At 37.9% G+C, this 23471-nt stretch overlaps 1 protein-coding gene across 2 annotated transcripts in view; it reads left to right on the top strand.

The window, feature by feature from the left end:
- The window catches only part of TENM1 (teneurin transmembrane protein 1), a 349253-nt gene that overhangs the window by 109818 nt on the left and 215964 nt on the right, over positions 1-23471 (top strand). For both annotated transcript variants that reach the window (XM_056359800.1, XM_056359799.1), the window contains exon 3: positions 9131-9391. In XM_056359800.1, the coding sequence (XP_056215775.1) occupies positions 9131-9391 (261 nt within the window). The remainder of the gene's footprint in view (positions 1-9130; positions 9392-23471) is intronic.

The raw sequence follows: 23471 nt of genomic DNA, 5'->3' as shown, positions 1-23471 counted from the left end.
GCCATTCACGTGCAATGTTCTAGAAAGCTCCTGCGATCAAAACAAAAAAACAATCAAACAGAATGTCTCATGCTGTGCCGTGAAGGTGGCTGTAGCCTAGCTGTGACAGGCTGCCAAGGGCTTGTTGCAGGCTGCGGGGCCCTGCTGCTGTGCTGCTGGCGTCTGTCTGGGGGCAAGAGCCTCTGGCCAAGAGCAGCTCCTGGGACCTCGCACCCCAGGAGGGGCTGTTGCCCCCGTTTTCCTTGCAGTGACCGCAGCGACTGGTCTTTGTGCTCTTGCACACGAGGCACTGTTTTGCTGCTCTTCCGTAGACACACATGGCAATGCTGGTGACTGCCTTGTACGTCACCCCTTCCTTTAAGGGATTTTACCTCTAGGTGCTTAGACCTCTCTGCAATACCATTGCAAATACTTTCCTTATTTTCTGTCTTTTGAAGAACGTGAACAAATGCAGCTTTGTTAGTGCAGCTTTGCAGATCATAGGTGAAGTGACTCACTGAGAATTCACTGAAACTGGCAATAGGGGATGCAAACTACCCTCCTCCACTGCAACCCATCTTCATTTGCTGACTGCCCTCCATTCATGTCACTTCGAAGGAAAATGGATAGTTGTATCCTTGATAGTCTCCTAAGCTATTTTAAAATTATATTAGATCTTCGTAGGTTTTGGTGAAAGGAAAGAAAAACCTGAAATTTTAACAGAACCGACTTCAATATTTTTACAAACAGAAGTTATACTTAAAAAATATTTTATAAACCAGAATCAGAACTGTTGGTAGAAATTAATTGCATATTTCCATCTAAAGTTCTATTACAAAGTGATATCTGTCATGAAACCTCTAAGACTGATGTTTGAATGAAAGTGTTTCGGCTTTAAACGTAACTGCATTCAGAAGTTACTACCAGAAAAGCATCTCTGTGTTGAATTGAAGTTTGTAGGGATGTAGCAACAATCTGGATAATTTCGCTTTAAAGAATGTTAGTAAATAGCTTACGCTGTGTTTAATAATTCTGTCAATCTTTCCTCTTTTAAGTGCTGTACAGACTTTGAAACAAGTTACAACTACAACCATATCTTTGCCTGTTAAGAATTGTAACCGTATTGGACTAAAGCTAGCAGTACTCCACTGCGTCCCATCCTTCTTGAAAGTCTTATCTTGGTTAGTTTGGTTTGGTGTTTGGTTTTTTCTAAAAAAATAAAAAAAACTTAGAAAAAATCTACTGGCTCAGGCCAGCTTTACTTTTGAAAATTTAATGACAAGAAGAAAGGATCTGTTATCTGTTGCTTCCCTGAAACATGCACATAAATGCCAAAACTTACAACTGAAAAATTAGTTCAGAACCAAGTAATCTTTAAAATTCTTGAAAGAAAATTGTAATGTAATTCTCTTAGAATAAAGTTTTCATAAACAGATTTTTTTTCTTGAAAATTCTTCATTTCCTAATAGAATTTTGCATATAGAGAATGAAATTTAAATTTAATGTATTGTAAGACAAACTTTTCCAAACTCCATTTTAACTGTAGCAGTAGAACAACTTCATTTAACCTCGCAAAGTATATTGAGGTTCTTTCTCATCTGTGATAATTAGATATATTTTTTTTTTCTTCTTGTCTTTAATAGCATAGAGTTAGTGTGGCCATTATTTGAGATTAAGTAGTTTTCCTTTATCAGAAATATAGGTTAAATGCTAACTCCTGGCATTTGCTATGGTTTTATAACCCTAAAATTAATTTAAGGGGAGATATTTATGACTACCTGCAATAGAAATTCCTCTTTAACGGAATCTTGTGAATGGAAGTAAAGCCATGCTTTAGAAATAGGGAAAGCTTTAGCCAGCAGTACTGGAGATGTATTTGAACTTGAAGGATTGAATTCCTTGTCTGATAATAGCAATGTTTTTTCCTAAATGAAGCTGAGCCCCACTGCATTCACAATGTAGCTCCAAAAACCACCTTTCTGGCAGCTTCCTAGTTACTCTTAAAAAAAATCTCTAACACTGAGGATTTCCAGTGATCTATAAAAAGAATATTCCACTTCTGGGCAAAGAGAAAGTTGTCTGTGTCCTTATGGGGTCAGGGTAATTTCTATGCAGAATTTGAGAAGTACATTTCCTTATTCATGTTGATTTTAATAGCGATTAAAATTAATATCTGAGAACTCCAGGAGCGTTTTCAAAAATAGGTTCAGTCTGCTTCTGCCCTCTTTCTTTAAGTTTGACGACTTAGCGTGAAGAAGAGACTAGAAAGATATCTGCCATGAGGCATACATTGGAGCTGCATCCTTTGGTTTCTCTGGGGGAATACCTGCGGAATAAAGAGTCTCTCATAAATTTCACAAGCGGAAGAGTTCCCAAAGGTGCAGCCTCCTTTCCTAATCCCTGAGCTGCCTAATCTGCAAATTTCATGAAACTCCTTGGTGTTATAGTAGACTGATTCCTCTTTGATTCCTCCTTTATTTGTTATTAATGTTCTTTTTAACTTTCTAGAATCTCTGGTAGTAGCTAGAGATTACTGTAAGAAAATAAACTACACAGATAAGGGAATACAAGGAAAATTTGAAACACGGTAAAAGAGAACGTGCAATAGGATGGATTTGCTATATAAGTATAGAAACTCAAATGGTGTCTTTTATGTGCTTATTATTTAGGTGTAATAGGTATATAAATTTTAATTAAAATAAATGCAACTGAGATGTTTTGGGCTGTGATAATAGTGTAACTGATGAAAAACATGAGGTTTCCGAAGCAAATTAATAGTCAGTGTAATGTGCTTTTCCAAATTAATTGATTTTTGGCTTCTTCCTCAATGATTTTTGTATGAATGGTGACTGAAGCTTAATGTCTTTGAATTATATTATCCTAAGAAAGATGGGGCATGTTCTCAACATGGAAACAAGTAACATCTTTGACTAAATGAAACGTGAACACACAAAGACATTTACAAAGTTATCTAGCAGGTTGTGTTACACGAACGACTTTATGAAGTAGCTTAAGATCTCTGCCCATTTAATTCTCAAGTCCAATGTACAGCCAGTAAACCATGGTCCTCAGGTGAGAAATGAGAAATTTCAAGGGCCATTGAACACACTGAATTTAGCAGAGTGCTCAATAGCCCTCAAAATTTCTCATTTAGGAGGGTGCATATGTATTGCTTCCAAAAATGAATGTGAACTTCACTTTCCCCATTTGATTTACACTTCTTCCTCCCTTCTTCCCTCCCTCCCTCCTCCTCTTCCCGAGTCTCTAATGTCATGAGTAGCTGGTTTGCCTGCCTTCTCTTTTTGAAACGCATACGTTGCGCTTGCTGATTAACCACTGGCATAAGTTCAGAGTGTGAAACAACATACACAAATTCACAGTGTAATACAGAAAATCCCAAACCCTACACCAACCTCAAAACTGCATGTTTGGGATATTTTTCCCCTGCATTCCCATTACCACTCCTTCAAACCCCAGCCTGGTGACTAACAAAACATGACACTGTTCAGGTTAATGTATATTATTTGCTTTCTGGAATTCCTTCCATTATTTTTCAGGATCTTTCCATCCGATCTGCTCCCCAGGCTCTGATATTCCCAGTATTCTCAAATAACTTCCAGTGTGAAAGCAGAAGGAAACCTTCCCAAAATCAGTATCATGGATTTAAACTTCCAAGGCATTGGTATTTTCTTCTTGCCTTTGAGCTACTTAGGCTCCTCTATAATATTACATCTGCAGAGGTAGAGCAATTTGTACCTTTTGATCCAGACAATTGATCTTGTGTGTGTTTGGGTGGGGAGCATCCTCAGAATAAGAATGACCTCATACCAAGAATTAAGGATTAAATAAATTTTTGAATCTATGACATTTAAATAGACTTTTAAAATATGTAACTCCAAATTGCTTAATTATACGATAGAGTTCATAAAAGGCACATAATAGTAACTTGTCAAGCTATTCCAGTTTATAAATAGTTTACATTTTTCTGTAAGCTCTTTCTGTGGTTGAACAGATAGGTCATTTAAGTAATTTAAATAAGTATTATTTGTCATTCTGTTACTAGAAAATAACATTTTTCCATAATGGAGTAGGAAATTTGAAAGGAAGGTTCTTTATGCTCATCTCTGTTTATACACAAGATCTGTGATTCTCTTTTATTACTTTGTTTGGACAGTGTTTTCCTTATTTTAAATATTTATTTATTGAAATATTTATTTACTCTTTCAGCTAGTTGTTGGAAATTAGCAAAATTCTTGGCAAATGGCAACAGCATGGAAATTTCACAAGGCTGAAAGTCCACTAAGTTGGTATAAATAGTAAGTTGAAGAGCAGGGCCAGCATGGTCTTTCACTTGGGTACTTATTATTTTTTTTTATTTTTTTTAACCCTGAGCCAGAAAAACTAAAGAGTTGCAGAAAGGGTAGGTGGCAGACAGTTACCCCTGGCTATGCAAAGGACAATGAAATAGTCCTGAAAATGCAATGGATAAGTGCTTTATATAAGCGTGAAAATTCTGTCGGTGGCTGAATTGATGCTGTAGTAAGTAAGTATTTGGTGAGTGTATCTGGAGTTTTCAGTAGCGCTCAGCTGATGAACAAAGTGGTAGCAATGTTAGAGCCGGCTGCCTGGTCAGCTGCCTAGTTAGTGCTCATGTCAACGTGAGCACCTTAAATAGCAAAGGCACCACTGGCCGGTGGGGTCAAACTTCTCTTTAACTGCTCATCTGTGAAGATTTTCTTCCAGGAAAATTAAGTAGCTTAAAGGTAGAAAGAAAGGGATCTATTAACTAAAATGCTGATATATATATTTTATGCACCTAACCTTCATTCCTTTTCTTGATCATTAGACATTTTGCATATCTTTATATATTACTCTTTGTAAAAAGAAATTAGTATCAATGCGGGATACAGTACTTGTAATTTTAACAGTTGTGTTACAATAGGCTCCACAAGGCTTCAGAGCTGAAAATCCGATCGTGATCTTCTATATACATTTAGAACTGCAACCTTTTTTTCTCTGTCCACAGTTCATGCAAAAACTTGATTTTCATATTAATGTTCCCTCATTTCTCTTGTAACTATGTCTTTTTGGTAAGACTGAATCTATCATAAACCCACTTGAACTTTATCTCCTTGTGGAAATATGTAGTATTTTAGGTAACGAGGTTAGATATGCAGACTAAAAGCAGCCACTTTTGGCATTCTAAGTGCTTTTCAGGAAATGCCTCCCGTGGGAGTTCAAATACTACAAAGGCTTGTATACTTAAGAAATAGACTATTAAAACAATATATTGTTTTACACTTGGGTTGAATATCAGTTATAGTATAAAAAAGTCACTTTTTTCTGCTGCACCAAAAAAAAATTAGCTCAAATACTGAATATGTTAGCTGCTACATTTTGAATTAACTTATAGACTAAAGGGTAAATTCTGTGCTTCTTAAACATGTGTAATCTAATTAGCATTTGTGAGATTTACTGGGATGAGTTTTCCCCTTGGCATATGCAATTGCAAACATGGAGTACATGGGCTGCAGGCTGCTAGGGGCAGACATCTGCCTGGAGCGGACATCCATGTAGAAAAGTGCCTGCGTCCTTGCTCCCTGAGGACCTGGCATCAGCGGACATGGTTCATGAAGTTATGAGAATATTTGTAATTACAGCGAAGTTCCTCAGCTAGTGAAAATAAGTAGGAATCTGCTTTGAAAGGGGACGACGTTCAGAAGATACTTCTTGAGATCCCAAGGTGTAATGTAGTTGACAAAGACCTACTCTAAGAACCCTGTGTTGCTGTAGTACTTTACAGAAGTAGGTTAAAATTACATTTTTTTTATTTTTTTTCATATATTAAAAATATATATAATACAATATTATAATATTGTATTATAAAATACAAAATTAAAATTACAGAATAGGTTAAAAAATAACAATAATACTAGATTCTGAGAGAGTTTAAAAAAAAAAAAAAGGGTCAGTTTCTTGGAGGTTATTTCTGCAGTGTGGGCCTCGGCGAGCATTGAGACCAGTATTGAGGCTGATAATCCTGTTGGCTCTCTTACTTCATAAGTAAAGAATTAAGTGTGTTTTTCAATATAAATTGTTCCTGATGTACATCAATAAACTGTCCCCCTTTGGATGTACCTTCTCATTAGCGCTTATGTGAAGCGCTAAAGACCTGTTAGGGTGTTTAAACACAACTGCCCAAATGCATGAGCCTAATTTACTTTCCTTGAGTTTTTATATGGGTTTAGCAGCTAAACCTTAATTTTCTTTGATAATACACTTCTTTAAAAAGGCAGTATACACTTATTCCTCTCTTTTATGTCATCTGCTAAAGCATGTGTTAACCATCATAAGATTCTGATGGAGTGGACAATCTGGACACTATCCCTGCATGTGAGACACTAGCTCCTTGCTGGTTGTGAACTACTTGCCAGCAAGATTTCACCTTTCCTCCAGACCACAGGTGCAGTACGTGGAGTGAAGCTCCTGTAACTTTTTTATAGTAGCTCAGGTCAGTTAAGGTGAACCGTAAATCAGGTCTTTCACAGGAAAACATTGACTCAGCTTTCTGTTACTGAAAAATGTTTGGTGAAATAGTGTCATCCACAACCTCAGTTTCAAAGAACAATGTAGTCCTTTCAGGGTGGAGTAGAAGCAGCCTGCTGATGTGGTTCGGTCTGTATTTCACTGATACTAGGGTCTGGGATGGTAATCTGGGACTGTTCCTGGCTTTTTAATTCTTAGTTTATATACAAGTTCTTTTTAATTTGGTAAAGAAAAAACAAGAATTGATGTGCACCATTTGGAACCATATTTTATAGAAAGTTGATTTTATCCATTTAGCGCTGTCAGAAAGAAAGTAAAAGTTAGGAGTGCAATGCAGCTGTGATGGTTCAGTGTCCAACATCAATATCTGCGCTCTTCATGTCATACAAAGATTTGGTCTGCGCTCCACCAAACCAAGTGCAGCTTGTTTGTCATATTTAATCATGTCATTTTAATACATGATTAAAATGATACTTAGGAATAGGGCATTGTGTGAGCAACGCTGTACTTGGTTATATCCAGTAACTTTCTGTGAGATTGCCTTTGTGTCTCCTATGCCTCGTGAGCTTTGAAAATCTCAGAACAACATGACTTCTCTGAAGACGGAACTTTTGTGTTTACCATCTTAGCCATGTGGGAAGGAGAGATTTTTTCCAGTCTTATAAGTTTCAAAGTCTTTCTTGCAAGCGTCTGTGTAGGATTGAGAACTAGTAGCGTCCAGTCTCAGCTTCCATTTGTGTCCACAAGTACTGCCTTGAACTACTGCTCCTCCTTCCTTCTGCCAATCAGCCAAGTGTTAGTTTTAAACAGGCCCTCGGGAACATAAAGAGATAAAAGTTCAAATGGCAGATACTGCCTCTGCTGCAAAAACTAGGCAGCTGCTTCCCAGTGTCTTGGCCATTTTCATCTAGCCAGCGCCATCAAACCTCACAGCCAGCCTCAAGGCATTTGAGAGGTTTGGAGAACGGGGCTAGTGCAGGTGGAGTATGTTGCAGATTCTCAAGTGTCTGGCTGAGACCAAGTCCTCCTCCTGTGAACAAGGGGAAAAGATCAGTTATGTGATGGAGCACTCTGGAGGGCCTCCATACCTGTCTTGCCACTCCAAAAGGAGCCAGTGATGGCCCTTGCTGCTGGGATGGGCCAGCCGATGCAGTGACAACACCAGGGGGGAAGGTTGACCTTCCAGGACTCTTGCATAGGAAAATGAGGCCATGGCCACTTCTTTGTTTGCTGTCCTCCTCCTTCCCCTGCCTTCTGGAAAAGAAGTTGCCATGCCCTGAGCTGAAAGCCAGCCTATGTGGGCTGTCACTACAACTGGTGCTCGTTTTCATGGCAGAAGAAAGATACGCAGAGAGAGGTGACTTGAAAATTCAGCCACCTCAGCATATTCTAGCTTAGAATTGGGATTGTAGATTTTTGTTGATACCTTCAAGAAAATACCAGGTGCTTTATTACTTCAAAGAGTATGGTTAAAGTAAGAACCATTCCACTCGCTGGCTGGTAAGTAGATTAGTTTGGCAAATTAAAGCTTTAGTCAGGATGACAGTAGAAGAGAGTGTTTGTCCTGATCTCTATCAATGCCTCTTGCCTCGAATGTTTCTTTTCTTTTCTAGAAATTGAAAGTATACTGTATGCATGTTTGATATTGTATTTAGTCTCTCAAGATGGCATCACAGGTCTGATGTTCAATTAGGGAATGCAGTTCTGTAATCCTTATTTAATTAGAACTCCTTGTCTTACTCCCTGGGAGTTGCATTTGTAATTGGATTCTCACAAGTGAGAATATGCAGAGGCTACCTCAAAGGGAAGTTGTAATTTGCTGATGTGTGTTACTTACCTGTAGTTCTTCGAGAATGTTTCCTCTGCATATTCACATTATGGGTCCTGTCCACCTTCTGTTTGTCCTCGGATTTCTACTGCCCTACAGTTGCGGTGTTCAGCAAGAGTAACTGAAGTATTGAGAGCACTGTACAACTCTTTAAAATCTCTGATCGCTTGGTGTCATGAGATGGGTACTTGTACAGTCCTAGCAGTCACTGCTCTTCTAGGAAGTTCCTGTAGGCCACCAGCACTGGAGAACCAAAACCCACTGGTGTGAATATGCAAGGACAGCACTCTCAAAGAGCAAGCCAATGGTAAGTACCCTTTCTTTGTCTTCTGTGATTAACCAAATGTTTCAGGCATTATTTTGTAATTTCTCTATTCACAAATGTGCTATGCTTTCCCTATAATAAAAACATACTAAGATTAATTTTAGAGCTTTTCTGCCTTTCTGGCAAAAACCCAAGAAAGTATCTGTATTTGTAAGTACTCACTTCAGTTCTAAATTGATGTACTACTATCGACGTGTGGGTGTGTACACGTTTGAACTATAATGTAAATTTCTATCAGAAAAAAAGGCACAATTACAGTGCAGTATTATGTATTTTCCAGAGTTGCACTCTTAGTTGTATTATAGTAGATTAGATAGAAAAGTGAGCCACTGACCAAAAAAAGTCTTGTAGTATTAACAATGTTAATTCTCTAAACAGATTCTCCAAGACAAAATCAAAAGTATATTGCTTTCCACTCCTAAATTTTTTTTCTGAACTTTTGTTTTTTCCAGACATGGAATTCTGTGAGACTCCCCATATTCTGTGCTCTGGCTATCAAACAGATTTACACGGTGTAGCTGAGCACAGTTACCCACTAGAGGTGGGCTCAGATGTGGATACTGAAACAGAAGGTGGTGCGTCCCCGGATCATGCCCTGAGGATGTGGATGAGGGGGATGAAATCGGAACACAGCTCCTGTTTGTCAAGCCGGGCAAACTCAGCATTGTCCCTCACTGACACTGACCATGAAAGGAAGTCTGATGGGGAAAATGGTAATAAAGAAATGCATCTAATGTACTGAACAGTAGTAGTTTATTTGAAACTTTCTTGTTCTACTTCTCCTTTATTTTCCTTTTTTCCTGTTTTGTTTTCTTTTCTTTTCTTTTCTTTCTCCCTTCCCTCTTAGATCTCTGTATTATATGAAAAGTGGAAGGGTTGTTTGGTATGTGTATTGTATTTATGGTGTAGATAGAAAATAAGACAAAAAAATGAAACAACATTTTTTTTAAAAAAAACTTCATTCTTCTAGACACCAATTATTTTCCTTCATTCTGCATTTTTATGCCATAGGATATTTATCATTTGAGTTTAGTCACCTATGAATTGGGTTCTAAAAGAAACCTATATGTTACATTTCTATCGCATTTTGCATAGACTTGATCCTGCACCTGCTGGCTTCCTGGTGTAACTTTAAGACTCTACAGCCAGGTGACTTCAGAAAGACAACCTGGAATCTCTATTTACCTGTAATTTCAGGCTAGACCTGAAGACACACTTTTATCAGTAGGACAGATTGAAAAGGTCTTTGTCATATCTCAGTTCTGTATTTCTCTGCATATGGAGGGTGGGTTTCTGGGTTAGGGGTTGTGGGTTTGGGGTTTTTATTTTTTGGTTGTGTTTTTTTTTTAATATTTATTCTCTTTCAGGATCTTTTTACTTTTTTTTGCTTTTTTTATGGCTTCGTGTGTCACAGAAGGGGAAAATATATATTTATTAAGTAATACTGGGGGAATTAATAATTTTTATCTCTGCATCAAAATTGATGAAAATTTGCTCTAAACGTTTCCTTAAAGAGTATAGTGAGTAAACAAATTTATCATGCTTAAGATCAACAAACTTAGCTCATATTTCAATTTCTGTATTTAAGAGCTACAAGTTACGCAGGTCTAAATGTGGTTAAATATGTATGTTAACTGGATAAGAGATAGGGGAACCAATGCAAGTGGTGGATTGATGCTTCTGTGTTGACAGTGATAAACTTCTGTAGATCTGTAGTCATAAAATGAAGAAGTTCAGTTATGAATGTCCTTTCTGTTGTTATGTGTTTTGAATGTCAAATTCAAAGCTGGTAATCTAATTATAATTTCATCTGCATATTTGCCAATACCAATGATAACATTCCATATAGGTTCAAAGACATTAGATTATCTGCATGTTGGGGGAAAAAAAAAGAAGAAAGCTTTTAGTGCACAGCTCGTTTTTAATTAAATACTCCTTTGAGGTTTAAGAGTTCTGTGCTATCACATTGTATCGTGCTGCTAGAATCAGTTAATTTTCAGATGCCCCCCGTTTGCACAGCGATCCATGGATGCCTGCCTTCTAGCTTCCTGCTTCTGCTGCGTTCTGTGTGGGATCCATCCTCTGCAAAGTGGTGTTGCTTAGGGGTTTTTGTTTGGGTCTGGAGGTTTTTTGTGTGTTTGCCTAAGACATTTGGGTTTAGACAGTGGTTGAAGGAATTGAGTCTGGTCTGCCTGGAGTTGGTTGGCCCTTAAATGCACTAACAATGCAGATGGTTTAAAGGCCACGCTACCTGAGAAAAGAATGTGCACACTTGTACCGTCCAGACTGAGAAATACACATGGTCATTTATGTTTTAAGGTGCTGGGAAGCCAATGTATTGAAAGCAGATTAAGCATATAACTGAGTTACATATTTCAATCTAGAATGCAGCGGTGCAGCTGGGTATTCATGGTGTTTTGCTAGCCATGCAAGTTGTACTAAAGAAGTCATTTGCTATAGCTGAAAATTATTGTAGGTAGTAAAGGAAATGCTTTTGTTACTGTACATCATCCTACGGTGCAGGAACCGTGGGTTAAGTGTCATTAAGATGGGGACACGTAATCATTGTGCTACACCAACAAAGAATAGAGTGGTTTCTTCTAAATGTTTGTCTCGGGGAATTATTTTAATCAATCTAAACTCATTTCCTGCATGGTCTAGAGTGGAACAGAGTGGTCCTTTTGTATATGGTTTTAATATTTGATTCCTTGTAAGCTTTATAACAAAGTTTTACTCAGGGATTGATGTTTTAGATACTCAAATACAGATTTGAACTAAACAATTGGGAGAGGAAAGTGAGGGCAAGAGTAAGTCGGAAGGGAGAGAAACTGAGGGCACAAGCTCATCTGAGTTGCTTCCAGGCAGGGTCGACAGAGTACCAGTGCTTCCTGTGGTGTTGAGTCATTATAATAATTTACAGTCTTGAAAGTTAATGAGGATAAATTTGAAGGCTATGATGGTTCAAGCTATATTCATTTATATCATCTAGTACATCACAGGTAAGTTCATAGTTGAGATTCCTGGTCCAGAGAACAGCATGTTTTCCATCTGGGTTGGCACTCAGTAACAAAGCACTCTTTGAATACACAAGTTCATAAATCTCTACTTAAATGAATTAATGGATGGCACAACTTTCTTTTTCTATGCAGTCATTTGTGCTAGGGGCTTTATCAGAGAGCCACAAGTGTTGCATTTATCCTTGTCAGTTCCTGCCATGGAAGCAGACTTCCTTCGTGCCAGCCAGTAACTTCTGTGGTGTGAAAATGGGTAAGCGTGCAAGATCAGTTTCTGGAAGTTTGTGAAATGCTAGTTTCCATGGTACTGTCTAGTCACTGTAAAAACAGATATTTAGAAATTCTGGCTTTCAAAGGGTTGACCAAATGGCATGTGAACACAGCTATTTACAACTGGAGTAAAATTAATGAGGAAGATACAGTTGTTGCACTGTTTGAGAAAACTAATTGCTCTTATTATCTGTATTTTGAAAAGGTCAGTTGGTTTTTGTTGTTGGGTTTATTTACTTTCTCTATGAGCATAATTGTGCTACGAATACATAATAGCTTTTTTTTTGTGGTGACGTTAGGGCAGCTAAGTGTATGGACTCTGGTAGACCTGCTTCAGGACATCTCTTTCCTTTACATTGATCTGAAGCAACTATACTTTTGCAAATTTTATTCTGTTTAGATATTCCTTGAATTTCTCATATTCATTCAAAACTCTAGCAGGAGGTTCCCTGACACAGGATATATAGTTCTTTATGTATTTGGAGTAGCACAATTTGAGAATTTGAGGATTATTTTCCTTCATAGATGTACCAACTGTCATAATCACTGTTTAAAGCATACTCTGGTTGTTTTGGCAGCATTGAACAGATTGTATGAAACACCAACATTCCCATTTAAATTGGTGTTGTCAATGTTAATGGCAACTAATAATAGCCTATTAGTGCACAAACTGCCTTCAGCTTTGCCTGAGGCTAAGCAAAATATATATTAACTGCAAGTAATGAACGACCAATTTCTTGGGGATCATTGCTTATCTTTAGTATAGCATAAATAGCTCTGTTTAAACATGAACAGTGTTACACTACAATACGTTAATGTAAATTTGAGACAGAAACACTACATAATAACAATATCAAAAATGGTTTATTCCACTGAAGAAGACTGCATTTGCCCACAATTCACTGAAACAACGGTACCTGTCATCACAGCATATCCGAATATTGAGAGCAGTGGTTTAGTCTGCCAGATTACTGAGCTGGCGAATTTATTCTTTTCTTTATTTCTCTGGAGTACAGCTATGGTCCGGGAGAGGACACAGCCCTGACCTACAAAAGGGGTGTCTTCAGGCATGTATCTGAAACTACATCACGTGGCATGGATCTGCATCCCACACTAGCTAGTGTACTAAAAAGAAGACTACAGTTTATTTGGTATCTGTATACTCTTCCCCATTAAGTCCTTCATGCAGTTCTTATGTTTTGCTTTACAAGATGCCAGTGCAGCTGTGAAGCAATGGATTTTACCCCAAGTGCATTCATTCCATGATCCATTTTTGAACCACATTTGGCTTGTTTGCACAACCATCAACTCTTTTTTTTAGCATCTACATCTCAGCTGAGAGCTAGTATGAAACTTGAGCCATATGTACAATAACACAATTTTTGACTTGTTCTAGGTTGTCAGATTGTTTCCAAGTCCTTTAAAGGCTGACTTGCTTGTCTTTCTCCTGACATGGGCTTAGGTGGTTTTATGCAATTAGTTACTCTTTCTCTACTAACTAGTGAGAAACAATAGCAGGGTACTGGATTCCCAGTACTGGATGCAAGTGTGCTGTGAAATGCACACTCAGTCTTAGAGCCAGATTCACGTTCAGTTCCTTAGGCTGCATTATTTTATGATAACAAGGCATTTGCTATAGTTCACAACAGCTTGTCTGAGATCTGTAGGCAAGAAATTAGGGTGTTAGTACAGGCTGAAATACCACTAGACTGGTCATGGAATATAATTTTAGAGTGCTTGAGATCTGGTGTGAGGATTTTTTTTAATACCATATTTGTCTTGTTTTTAAAAACAAAGCAAAAAGGGAAGAAAAAACCCCTAGCTATGAAGACATGTAGCTGATTCCTTTTTCCCACAGAAATTATTGGGACACTTCTTTCTTAACATCAGTGTACAGGATCAGATTCTATTTGGAACCATAATTTTAATAATATCAATAATTGTAAACAGCAAACTGCAAAGGCAGAATAATATTAGCCATGTATTAATAAGTAGATGTAGTAGAGAAATTAGTAGGTTACAGATCAAAGCCGAGTTTAATAGCATAGAAACATGTAAGATTGATCTTGTGTAATTCACCTAAGTATTCGTTTTACACCCTGGGGCAGTGGTCCATTTAACAGAGCTTTTGACTCTCGAAATCTTGGGGGGGCGGGGGGGGGGGTGGTGGTGGTTCACTTTGCTGGACAGGTGAGTGACTGTTGGGCAAGTCACGTCACCTCTTTGCGCTTCAGATCCAGTATCTTAACAGTACCTGTTAAAAGGATAAATATGTTTAATTAGTAAAGAAATACTGGAATTGCTTATGCTGTATGAGAAATGCAGCTTTGTCAATGCTGTAGTTATTCAAACACAGGGAGGATATAGCTGAGGACAAGATTCTGATTTACTTTATGGTACCTGTCAATAGACCTACTGTGAATTCACACCTGTTTAGACTTGAATTTGGCTTTTCATAAAAGTCTTGTGTTTGATGCAAGAAAGTGAGAGCAGTGGGATTAATGTTGCTGTTATTTACTGTTATTTTGTAAACAAGCCAGACATTAAGCTGATCTCTGGCTTTCTCATTTCTGCAGGAAATTATTACCAACAGCTACATTATAATAACAATACATGCTCTGAGAAGTATGCATGTGTCTGTCTGTGGAGGATTGTGTTTGTAATAATGATGGCTGTGTCTGAAGTATTTCCGTTAGCTCCTGTCCTGTCTCTCTCTATTTACAGTGGTGCAATTAAGAAATTGAGTTACTAATTTCTAAGTAGAACAGTTAGGTCAAATATGTGTAAGTAGCCTTGAAAACAGAAAGGTAAAGATAAGTCATAATCCCTTTTCATCTGTGCCATTTAATATTTTTTTCTTCATTCCTGGTGTACTTTATTTTGCCTTTTTATTCTGGCATGGATTGCATTTATGTTTGTAGACACCTGTCTGTTGCATGGTTTTAGTCACCTGATAGACTAAGGCAACCTCATCACTTGAACAAGAGTGCAAAGCTCCCATTGTGAAATTTCTTCAACTTCTGTTGTTTACTATTGCTTTACTGTAGTCAGATATTTGATACATGATACTCTCTGATATTTGACAGAAAAGAGACACTAATCTTCCCTTAATAAAAGACTTCTTTCGCTTCTTGTGGTGGGGGATTTTTCTCTTTTAGTGTTTAGATGGTATTAATTTTGGTTGCTTCTCTGGCACAACAGAAGCTTCCTCTGTGTCAAAGGAAGCGTGTGGATCTCTGCAGTAATGTAGCAATGGCTTTTGGGGAGCACTGGACTAACATTGACCTTGCAGTTCCTCTGCTGGAGTTGCTAGGTGTACGATGCTTTTGTTATCTCAGAGTGATTCCTTTGGAAATGCTACTGTCTCAAAGGAAGTGTGTAAGTCATCTGAATTGCTTTGGATAAGTGTAAAAGGCTTCTATAAGCACTGTAACATCCTGAAAGTCTTGCATCTGTGCCCCTGGTATTTAAGCCATTAATGAAATTGCTCATATATGGAAATTCAGCTAATGACTTGCTGTTTGCCAGTATTGTGAGGAAAATTCAGCCTTTTAAAAATTGTCTTCATTACTTTTTCTGACTGGCAATGCATTGCATCTGCATATCTGCTATTGTAATCTTTACAGGTTTCATATGGTATATTAAAATAAGTACACAATGCTAAAACATTCCCTTTCTTGTGTTTCTCTTTTAAACACAATGAATGCTAAGCTAAAGACAAATATCAACCAGTATGTAATATTTTACATTAAAGATAATGAAACAGTATGTAGAGTGTAGCATAAATATTTTTTATATTTCATAATCCAAATGACTTTTGTCCACAACATAGTAAAAAGTATCTGTGCATTTGCACAAGGTTGTGTAGTATTTTTAGCCCTGTAGTTTTGTTTTCCTTCATAGGTAGCTAAATGAGGGGAGGGAGGGAGGGAAGCTTGAGGAGAACAATCAGGTCTGATTTTTATCCTAGAAATTAATAACTTGGCACTTGAGCTCAAAAAAAAACCACTTGGCTGAAGGCGTGCGGAAAGGATAGTGGATGTGGCTTAAGGAGCTTGTGGCAATATAAATTATTGCTCCTTCTTTCTTTTAAATTCTTTTCACTTCCTCAGGTGGAAAAGAGCATGTAGGAAAAATTTGTATTTCCACAAATATTTTACAGTGCAAAAGGATATGCAGTGCTGCTGCGATTCTTGGGAACTGGGTTTATCTAGGCTGCCACGGGGAGGCGGGGGGAAGATGAGATGGGATAGGCAGTAAAGCACCTGCCTCCGTCAGAGAGCTGCAGTGCAAAAGTGTGAGGATATTCGGACTCTTCATTTCAGCAATCTTTGTGAAACTAAGGCGACGCTGAACAAAATACTTTTTCTGTTGTTAAACGTTTGCCATGAATTCTACATGAGGACATCTCTGGACTAGTGTATTGCTGGGAACAGTTCTGTTCTAAACAATCAGCATGTCTAGCCTGATGTTTTATGTTGTTTTATTATTAAGTTCATATTGTTTTATTTCTCATCTCTTTTTGGTTAGTATTTAAAATGTGTTAGAAGTTCAGGAATCTACTTTACAGAAACAGCCTACAGTCACATTTTATATGCATATCCTTTGGAATAAATTATTTATTTTAGTTTAATACTTATTTTGAAATAGAAGCATAATCTCACTTATATGTCTTAAATTGTAAATATTCCTGACAGTTGGAACCTGGTTTTCATCAAAGTTTGGGATGTTCTGCTGAAAGCTGCCAGTGGAACATCATTAGTGCAAAATAACACTACAGGAAAACTTGTGAACTCTGATCATAGAAGACTATAGTTAAGGCTATTAGATAATAAGATCAAATTACTCTTATTTCGTTCCTTATACCCTCAGCCAGTATGGTTTTAAATACAAAGATATCTAGAGCTTTTTTCTTCCCCCTAGTGAAATGCTCTGCAGCTAGTCCAAACTGTAATACTGTGAGATAAAAAGAAGGAATCTAGCAAATGAGTACAGGATTGGTAGAAAAGTGGAAAATACTGACAAATTATCCTTTTAGGGTCTAGCAAGGTTTAATCTAAATATCATTTCTTCTTGACAGTGTGAGATCTTTTGAGAATTTATTGTCATCCTACCATGGGTGACAAAAGATTACTCATTCTTCCTCTTTAGTCTTTTTTTTTTTTTTTTTTTTTTTCATTTTTACCCATTTAATTCATTGTCTGTTAAATTACATCAGAAGGTCTTATCTTCCATTTTCAAATTTGTTAGTATTTCATTTCCCCTTGGGCTTAGGAGTAAGATGAAGATCACCATAAATCTGTATTATTCAGAGTTACAAATATTAGCATATCCTCATCTTACAAATGGGAAGTACTGATAGTAGCAAATAGCTTTAGTCAGGCCATCTAGAAGAAACAGAAAATGGAGAAAGTGGCTGCTTCCCATGGCTGTAACCTTCACAGTCTTCTCAAAGTGAAAGCTAAACCAAACATACTAGACTATTTCTCAGTTCTGCAATGGAAAATAAGAATGGGAAGTTGTGTATGAGGCTAGTTATTTTGTACAGAATAATGCAGATCTGAATACTGCTTGTTTCAACTTGCTTTCATATACAGGTCTTACAAAATGAAATTCAGTATTTCAGATATTCATTTTGTTTTCTTTAATCATTCCTAGCTCTACACCCTGACTTTATATTTTGCAGCGTGAACATAAGAGGAATTATGTATAATTAGCTCTTCTAGAACATGGGTCTAGGAGCACTGAATAATTCCTGCAGGCTGCTTCCTCCTCTTAACAGATGTTTTTGAGTAATATTTTAATTAGATTCACATATTCTGATGACTAATTTTATTGCCAGTGTTGTTTCTTTATCTTAAGTTTCTACGCCAGATGATTTGCAATGTAGCTTTTATTCGGTACTTCCCAACACTGACTTTCAATTGAGCAGCACTTGTCAGCATCTGATTTTAAGTTGTTCACCATGAGATGTATTGGCAGTGCAGAGGAGCAGCCCTCCAGGCATCAGAACCCAAATGTTGTAAAGTAACTATGTTCCTTTGCCTTGGGTGTTATCCAAAAAAGGAGCTGGGGGAAGTCAATGATCTGGAGGTTCTTTCATTCCTTGAAACCACACTTCCAAAAAGATTTTTATGTGGGAGGAAATGCCTGGCAGTGAGGATGGCGTAGGACATCAGGTCAGGGTTGTTCAGCTCTGTTGCTAGAATCCTTGCTAAAAGCTACCAAAAGCATGTAAGAAACCCAAGGGACAAAAGTTAAGGGTACTTCTAAACTGTATATAGTATTTATTACAGTTCATAGCACTCCTCCCTCCCCATCTCATCAGTTTCATAGATTAGACGGATTTTATATCTTCTCTGACATTGTTAGAAATATAATTGAGACAGCATGGTGCACTGTAGCTAAAAGAAGAAAGAGCATTAGTATTTTCACTACACGCAAGTTAAGAGGGAAATATTTGTATCTTTTAAATGTCCTCCTATCCCCAAATGATATGCATGTTAAACAAGTGTGAATACATGAATATCAATGATTTTGAATTTCCGTGGCTCCATCTACTAGGCTTTCTCCCTGATTTTCTTTCTCTGAAGATCCCATATATTTTTAGCATTGGTTATGCCAATAAAAGCTGCAAAGTATGAGTCCAGTTTGATGCAGCCAATGTTGTGTTATGTTAGGGGTATATTTGTGGAAGAGTTGAATGTTACTGATGAAGTGTTAATTTTCTTTTGGCTTTTGAATCTATTCTAATGTAATGAGCATTACCAAATGTTGCTCTGGACTTGTTTACATCAATGTAGTAAGCACGTCACTTGCTTTAAAGCTTAAATGGTTTCACATTTGTAAATGAGCTTGGAATATTTCATGGTGAATTATTCTTGTCCTTTCCAAAATATTGTTAGATTTCCTTTCAAGTACTGTGGCCAAGGAAGAGGTTTCCTGTAGGAATGGGTGAAGCCATTTCTTTAATTAACCTAATGTTAAAGAGAGAGATTTTTTGCGGTGTGGTACATTTGCCTGTAGAATCTTCACCATATTGTCACTCCACTTAGCTCTCACTCACTGGTGGGTTGGTTAGCATTCATAACAGCATGAAGTGGCTCTCCCCTACACTCTTAAAAAATGCCTTTGTCTTATGGGAAGACAGCAAGCAAAAAAGGGGTCTTTGTGCCACAAACACGCCCCAGGTTTTCTATAATTAGTCAGTGGAGTAAAACCTTTAATCAGAAGGGTATTACTTACGTAGCAACTTATGTACTAATTATGTAGCTTTTAAACTGCAGCATAACTTTCCCTCTGTGCCTGCAATTATTTTTGAGTAAATATAAAATTAAATACATGCACTTCATATGTACCAAGGCCACAGTAAATGTTGTTTAGACTTCAGTGCCTTTCTCATTGCTTTGTCCAACAGTAACTTCAAGTGGCACTTTTGGTTTGAGAACATAGTATTTGATTAACTTTTCTCCAAACAGTGCTTTTAAGACAGCAGACTTTCTGTTATTGTCCAGTCAGGATAAGCTCTTTTAGAGCAACTATTTTACTATTTGTTGAAGTGGCATAATACAAGCTTTGAATTTATGTTTTTCTGCATAAATTGGTATAAACATGCCTCTGGTTGCACAATCAGAAAGTATCTATTGTCATTTACTTGAACTGAGTCTTATTGATTTTGAATCTGCTTGAGCTCTTGATGTTGGGGTCATGTAATAGAGCTGCTTGCTAGCCATGCATTGTCAATGGGATCTGATGAGCAATGCAGGATTTACAGCTCAGCACTAGACTTTTAATTTTTTCCTTTATGACAAAACAATTTAAGGATGCTTGCACCTTTTGATTGCCACAGAAATCTTGGAACCAGAAGGTAGCTGAATAATAGCGACTGCTGCAGCGTCTCAGACTCCTCCATGAGGTAGTGGTGTATTTTGTGATTTCTTCTAGCTGGTGGTCTGCAGGAGCCAGCTCTTACTGATTGCAGTATGGTTGCATTTTGGAGGTGGCAATGGATTGCATTCTCTCATCCGTTGTCAGGAAGGGGTGCTGCTTTAGGTCATGCTGCTGATCACAGCATGTAGAGGTGGAACTCTTGCTGTAAAGGGATGAAGCTCCTGGTGAAAGGAAAATCTCCAAGTTTATTTTCATGTACTTGAAAATTTTTCTCAAGCAGCTAAAAAAACTTCCCAGAATATTACCTAATTGCCTTTTATAATGAAGATGATAGTGATGAAGTCTCATTTCTAGTCACAGAAACTGCTTTTGAAAGGTCAAGATAGAGGTAGTGAATATGAGCAGAGCTTATGATGGTGGTTGCCTTCCTAGTGTAATTAGAAAAGGCTTGGATTAGGCCTGGCCAGCAGTTAGGTCTTGATAAGTAAGGTGATTTACATTTTTTTGGTAGTAGCTCATTCAAATTAGTTTAGCGGAAATGAAAAGCATGGCTTTGCAACCTAGATTTCACTTCTGGGGAATGGTGCAACAATATAGTCAACTTATTCAGGTCTCAATGTGCTATCTTGACTCTCAAGGTAATGTTTTTATCTCAGTAGCCTGAATGTGACTGAAAGAGCCATCCTTGTGTGGTGTAGGGAGAGAGGAGCCAGAAGCTGCTGTTCTGAGGGAGATGCCACCTCGGATCTCAGCGGTATGTGTTTACTCATGTGTAGTCCATGTGTTTGGGGTTAGCTGTTGGTGTTCTGCCAAGTCCCTGCTGTCTGTTGGTGCCTTCTCAGTGCCAGTGGCGTAAGGGATGCTGCAGTCCTGAGAAATCTGCCTGCTTTGACAGGAAGAGATTAGGAGAGGTGATCTGTGGTGCAGATGCACGAGGAAGGCTTTGCATCCCACCTCTCCTCCCTTGCCCCAGTTTAGCATCAAACTGCTTCAGGGTTTTATGCCTTTTTCAAAACTCCTCAGCCGTTCCCTCTCCCAGATCAGAAATTGGTAAGAATGGGGCCAGTCCAGTGCTGCTCCACTGCTTCCATAAAGGCAGGCCTTCGCTTCCATTCTGGGTGCATTTGTGGGCTGGCGAGCATCGAGAAGGTGGGCACAGCAGCTGCAGCCTTCGGGGCTTCACTACTGAAGGCAATAGAGCCCGAATGTTTCACTTGCAGAGCATCTGTAATTATTCCCTGTTTGGAACCGCAGTTCTTCCTTTCTAACAAGGGGCGCTGCCCAAATGCTTTTTTGTGATGTGCTCAATGTGTCTCCTACTATCTTTTATGTCTTTGCCCACGGGGAAAAATATAATTGAGTCATTCTTCCTCCGGCCTTTGTGGCTGTGTGTTCAGGCAGCGCAGTGTTCATCCCAACGTTCCTATTGATGGTTGCATTGATTATTTTTATTCTAGCCTGTGATTCTGTCTCCACTCTAGCTTTTTAATTTTTATAGTTCACTTCCTTTTTAACAGCAAATGCAGCTGTTTGGTTGTGTGCATATTTTGTTAGAAATATAATCTCCTGAATACAGATTTCTCCATAGTAGCTAATAACCTACAGTACTTGAAAGCTCCTTTTTCTTTTTATAACCTATCTTTTTTCCAATACAAATTCTCATCACTGCACTACAGTTTGATTTTTTTATTGGACCATTTTAGAGCATAATAATTCATTTCTGATCTCTGGTACCTCTCGGCCATGTCTGAAGTGGTCCACATTATATCAGTCACTCATTTTTGTTTACATCTTTCCTCTGAAGACAGTCTTCTGCATTTTGTTTCAAAATATCTTTCTGGCTGGCATCACCATTTTAGTCTTGTGATATCCAATTTCCTTTTAATACAGAATCAAATAGAAAGCATTTTCTTTACTTTACCAGCCAACTGTAGTGAAATTTTTTGAGCTTTCTTGTCCGTATCTTGTAAATTGGTTGGTGGCTAAAAATGGCAAAAACCTAAATCATAAAGATCTATAAAATAAAACAGGGGAAAAAATAGAAGCACTATTTTATACTGAATGCATTTTTAAACAATACTACAGCTGCACATACAATAAAATAAACATGTTTATATGCAATTATTTTAGAATTTAAACAATGCTTATTAATGTTAAATAAAGAGCCATAATAAGTAAACAGTCTAAATCAATTGGGGTTTTGCGTAAATCTTTGTAGAATTATTTGTTCATTTGTTGCTTCTATAATAGATTAGAAAGAATAATTATCTACCTTCCCCTGGGAAAAGGGAAAAAGGGGAAAAAAACCCCCACATATCCCTTCACATTTCAGGAAGCTATGTCAAAGCCAGCAGTTTAGTGATGTTTCTCTCTCAGGCTCAGTAAGAATTCTTAAGATACTGAATGTTGTCAAATTTATGGCAAGAAGCCTCTGTTAAGAGAAACGGCAGAGAGTTGCCATTTTCAAATGGATTCAGATTATTTCATTCCAAAGATTTTGGTTTGTGTGGTCATAAAACAGTGCAATTCCTGGCTGTGAACTCCTGTAAATTGATCTGGGCTCTAGACAGCTGGCAGAGCTCAGGTTGTAGGTTCCTGCTGGGGAGATTTGCATTAGGAGTCAGAATGTGGAAACAGAAATAACCTGCAGCCGGCTTGGAAGCAGTGAGGATAGTCTACACAGTGGAGGTGTTTGGCTGGTAGCTTTGCTAGCTCATATCATGTTTTGATGATAATCTTTGACAGCAGTTCCCTGTATCCCCAAAAAACTTTGTCTCCTGCACTGCTGTCCCTGTTGTTGCTGCCCTTCAGTATATAATGATGTCATTTGCAGTTTTCTATGCCCAGGGGAAAAAAAACAGTAGTTGAGTACTCTATAAAGAGTTTTCTAGTTCAGGTGCACAACATAGCTGCCAAAAATACGTGGCAGAAGCTTCCCATCATGCTGCTTTCCCTCCTTCCTGCTGTAATGTTCTCTGGTTGCTTACCTCTTTTAAAGCCTCCTTATGTCCTCTGAGGACATCAACACGTTTCTGGGATGATGTTGATACAGCCTTTGATTGATAACATTCTGAAGCTTGAATCTGCAGTAAGTATGTGTGCTGATAAAGCCGAAAAACCAAACTAACTACACAGTCAAGAACTGGAAACATGAGATATTAAGTTGGTTTTAAAACATCTGTATAATTTTCTGAAGCAATCATTCCTGGAGCACCAGAGGACCTGCTAATACTCCTGTGATGCAGAGAGATCTTTTGAAGTGTATGTCAACCCCTTCCTGCATAGCCTTCTAGGATGCAACTTTGAGACTGGCTGCATTGCTTATTCTGGTAGGTGGCAATGCACACCTGCGCTGTCTCAATACAGCTGGTTTTGTAGCAGCTTAAAACAGTTTGAATCCTGGCAGCATTTATATACCTCATAAATGAGCAGTTGCACTGAAATCAATTGCTACTCAAATTAAAAAGGTAAGCAGGTAAAAAGTGTGGAATTTATCTCAGCTGATAAATTTGCTGTTCATTTTTAGCTTGACTTGCCCAGCTGATACACTAAAATTTTAATTAATCTGAAAAGTGTTTCACAATTCCTCCTCTTGTTTTCATATATTGATCCATGTGCA

The sequence above is a fragment of the Falco biarmicus genome, chromosome 14 (assembly GCF_023638135.1).
Source record: "Falco biarmicus isolate bFalBia1 chromosome 14, bFalBia1.pri, whole genome shotgun sequence".
In the NCBI taxonomy this organism is placed as follows: Eukaryota; Metazoa; Chordata; class Aves; order Falconiformes; family Falconidae; genus Falco; species Falco biarmicus.
The sequence above is the reverse complement of the archived record's forward strand: the minus strand, read 5'-3'. Positions and strand labels throughout refer to the sequence as shown.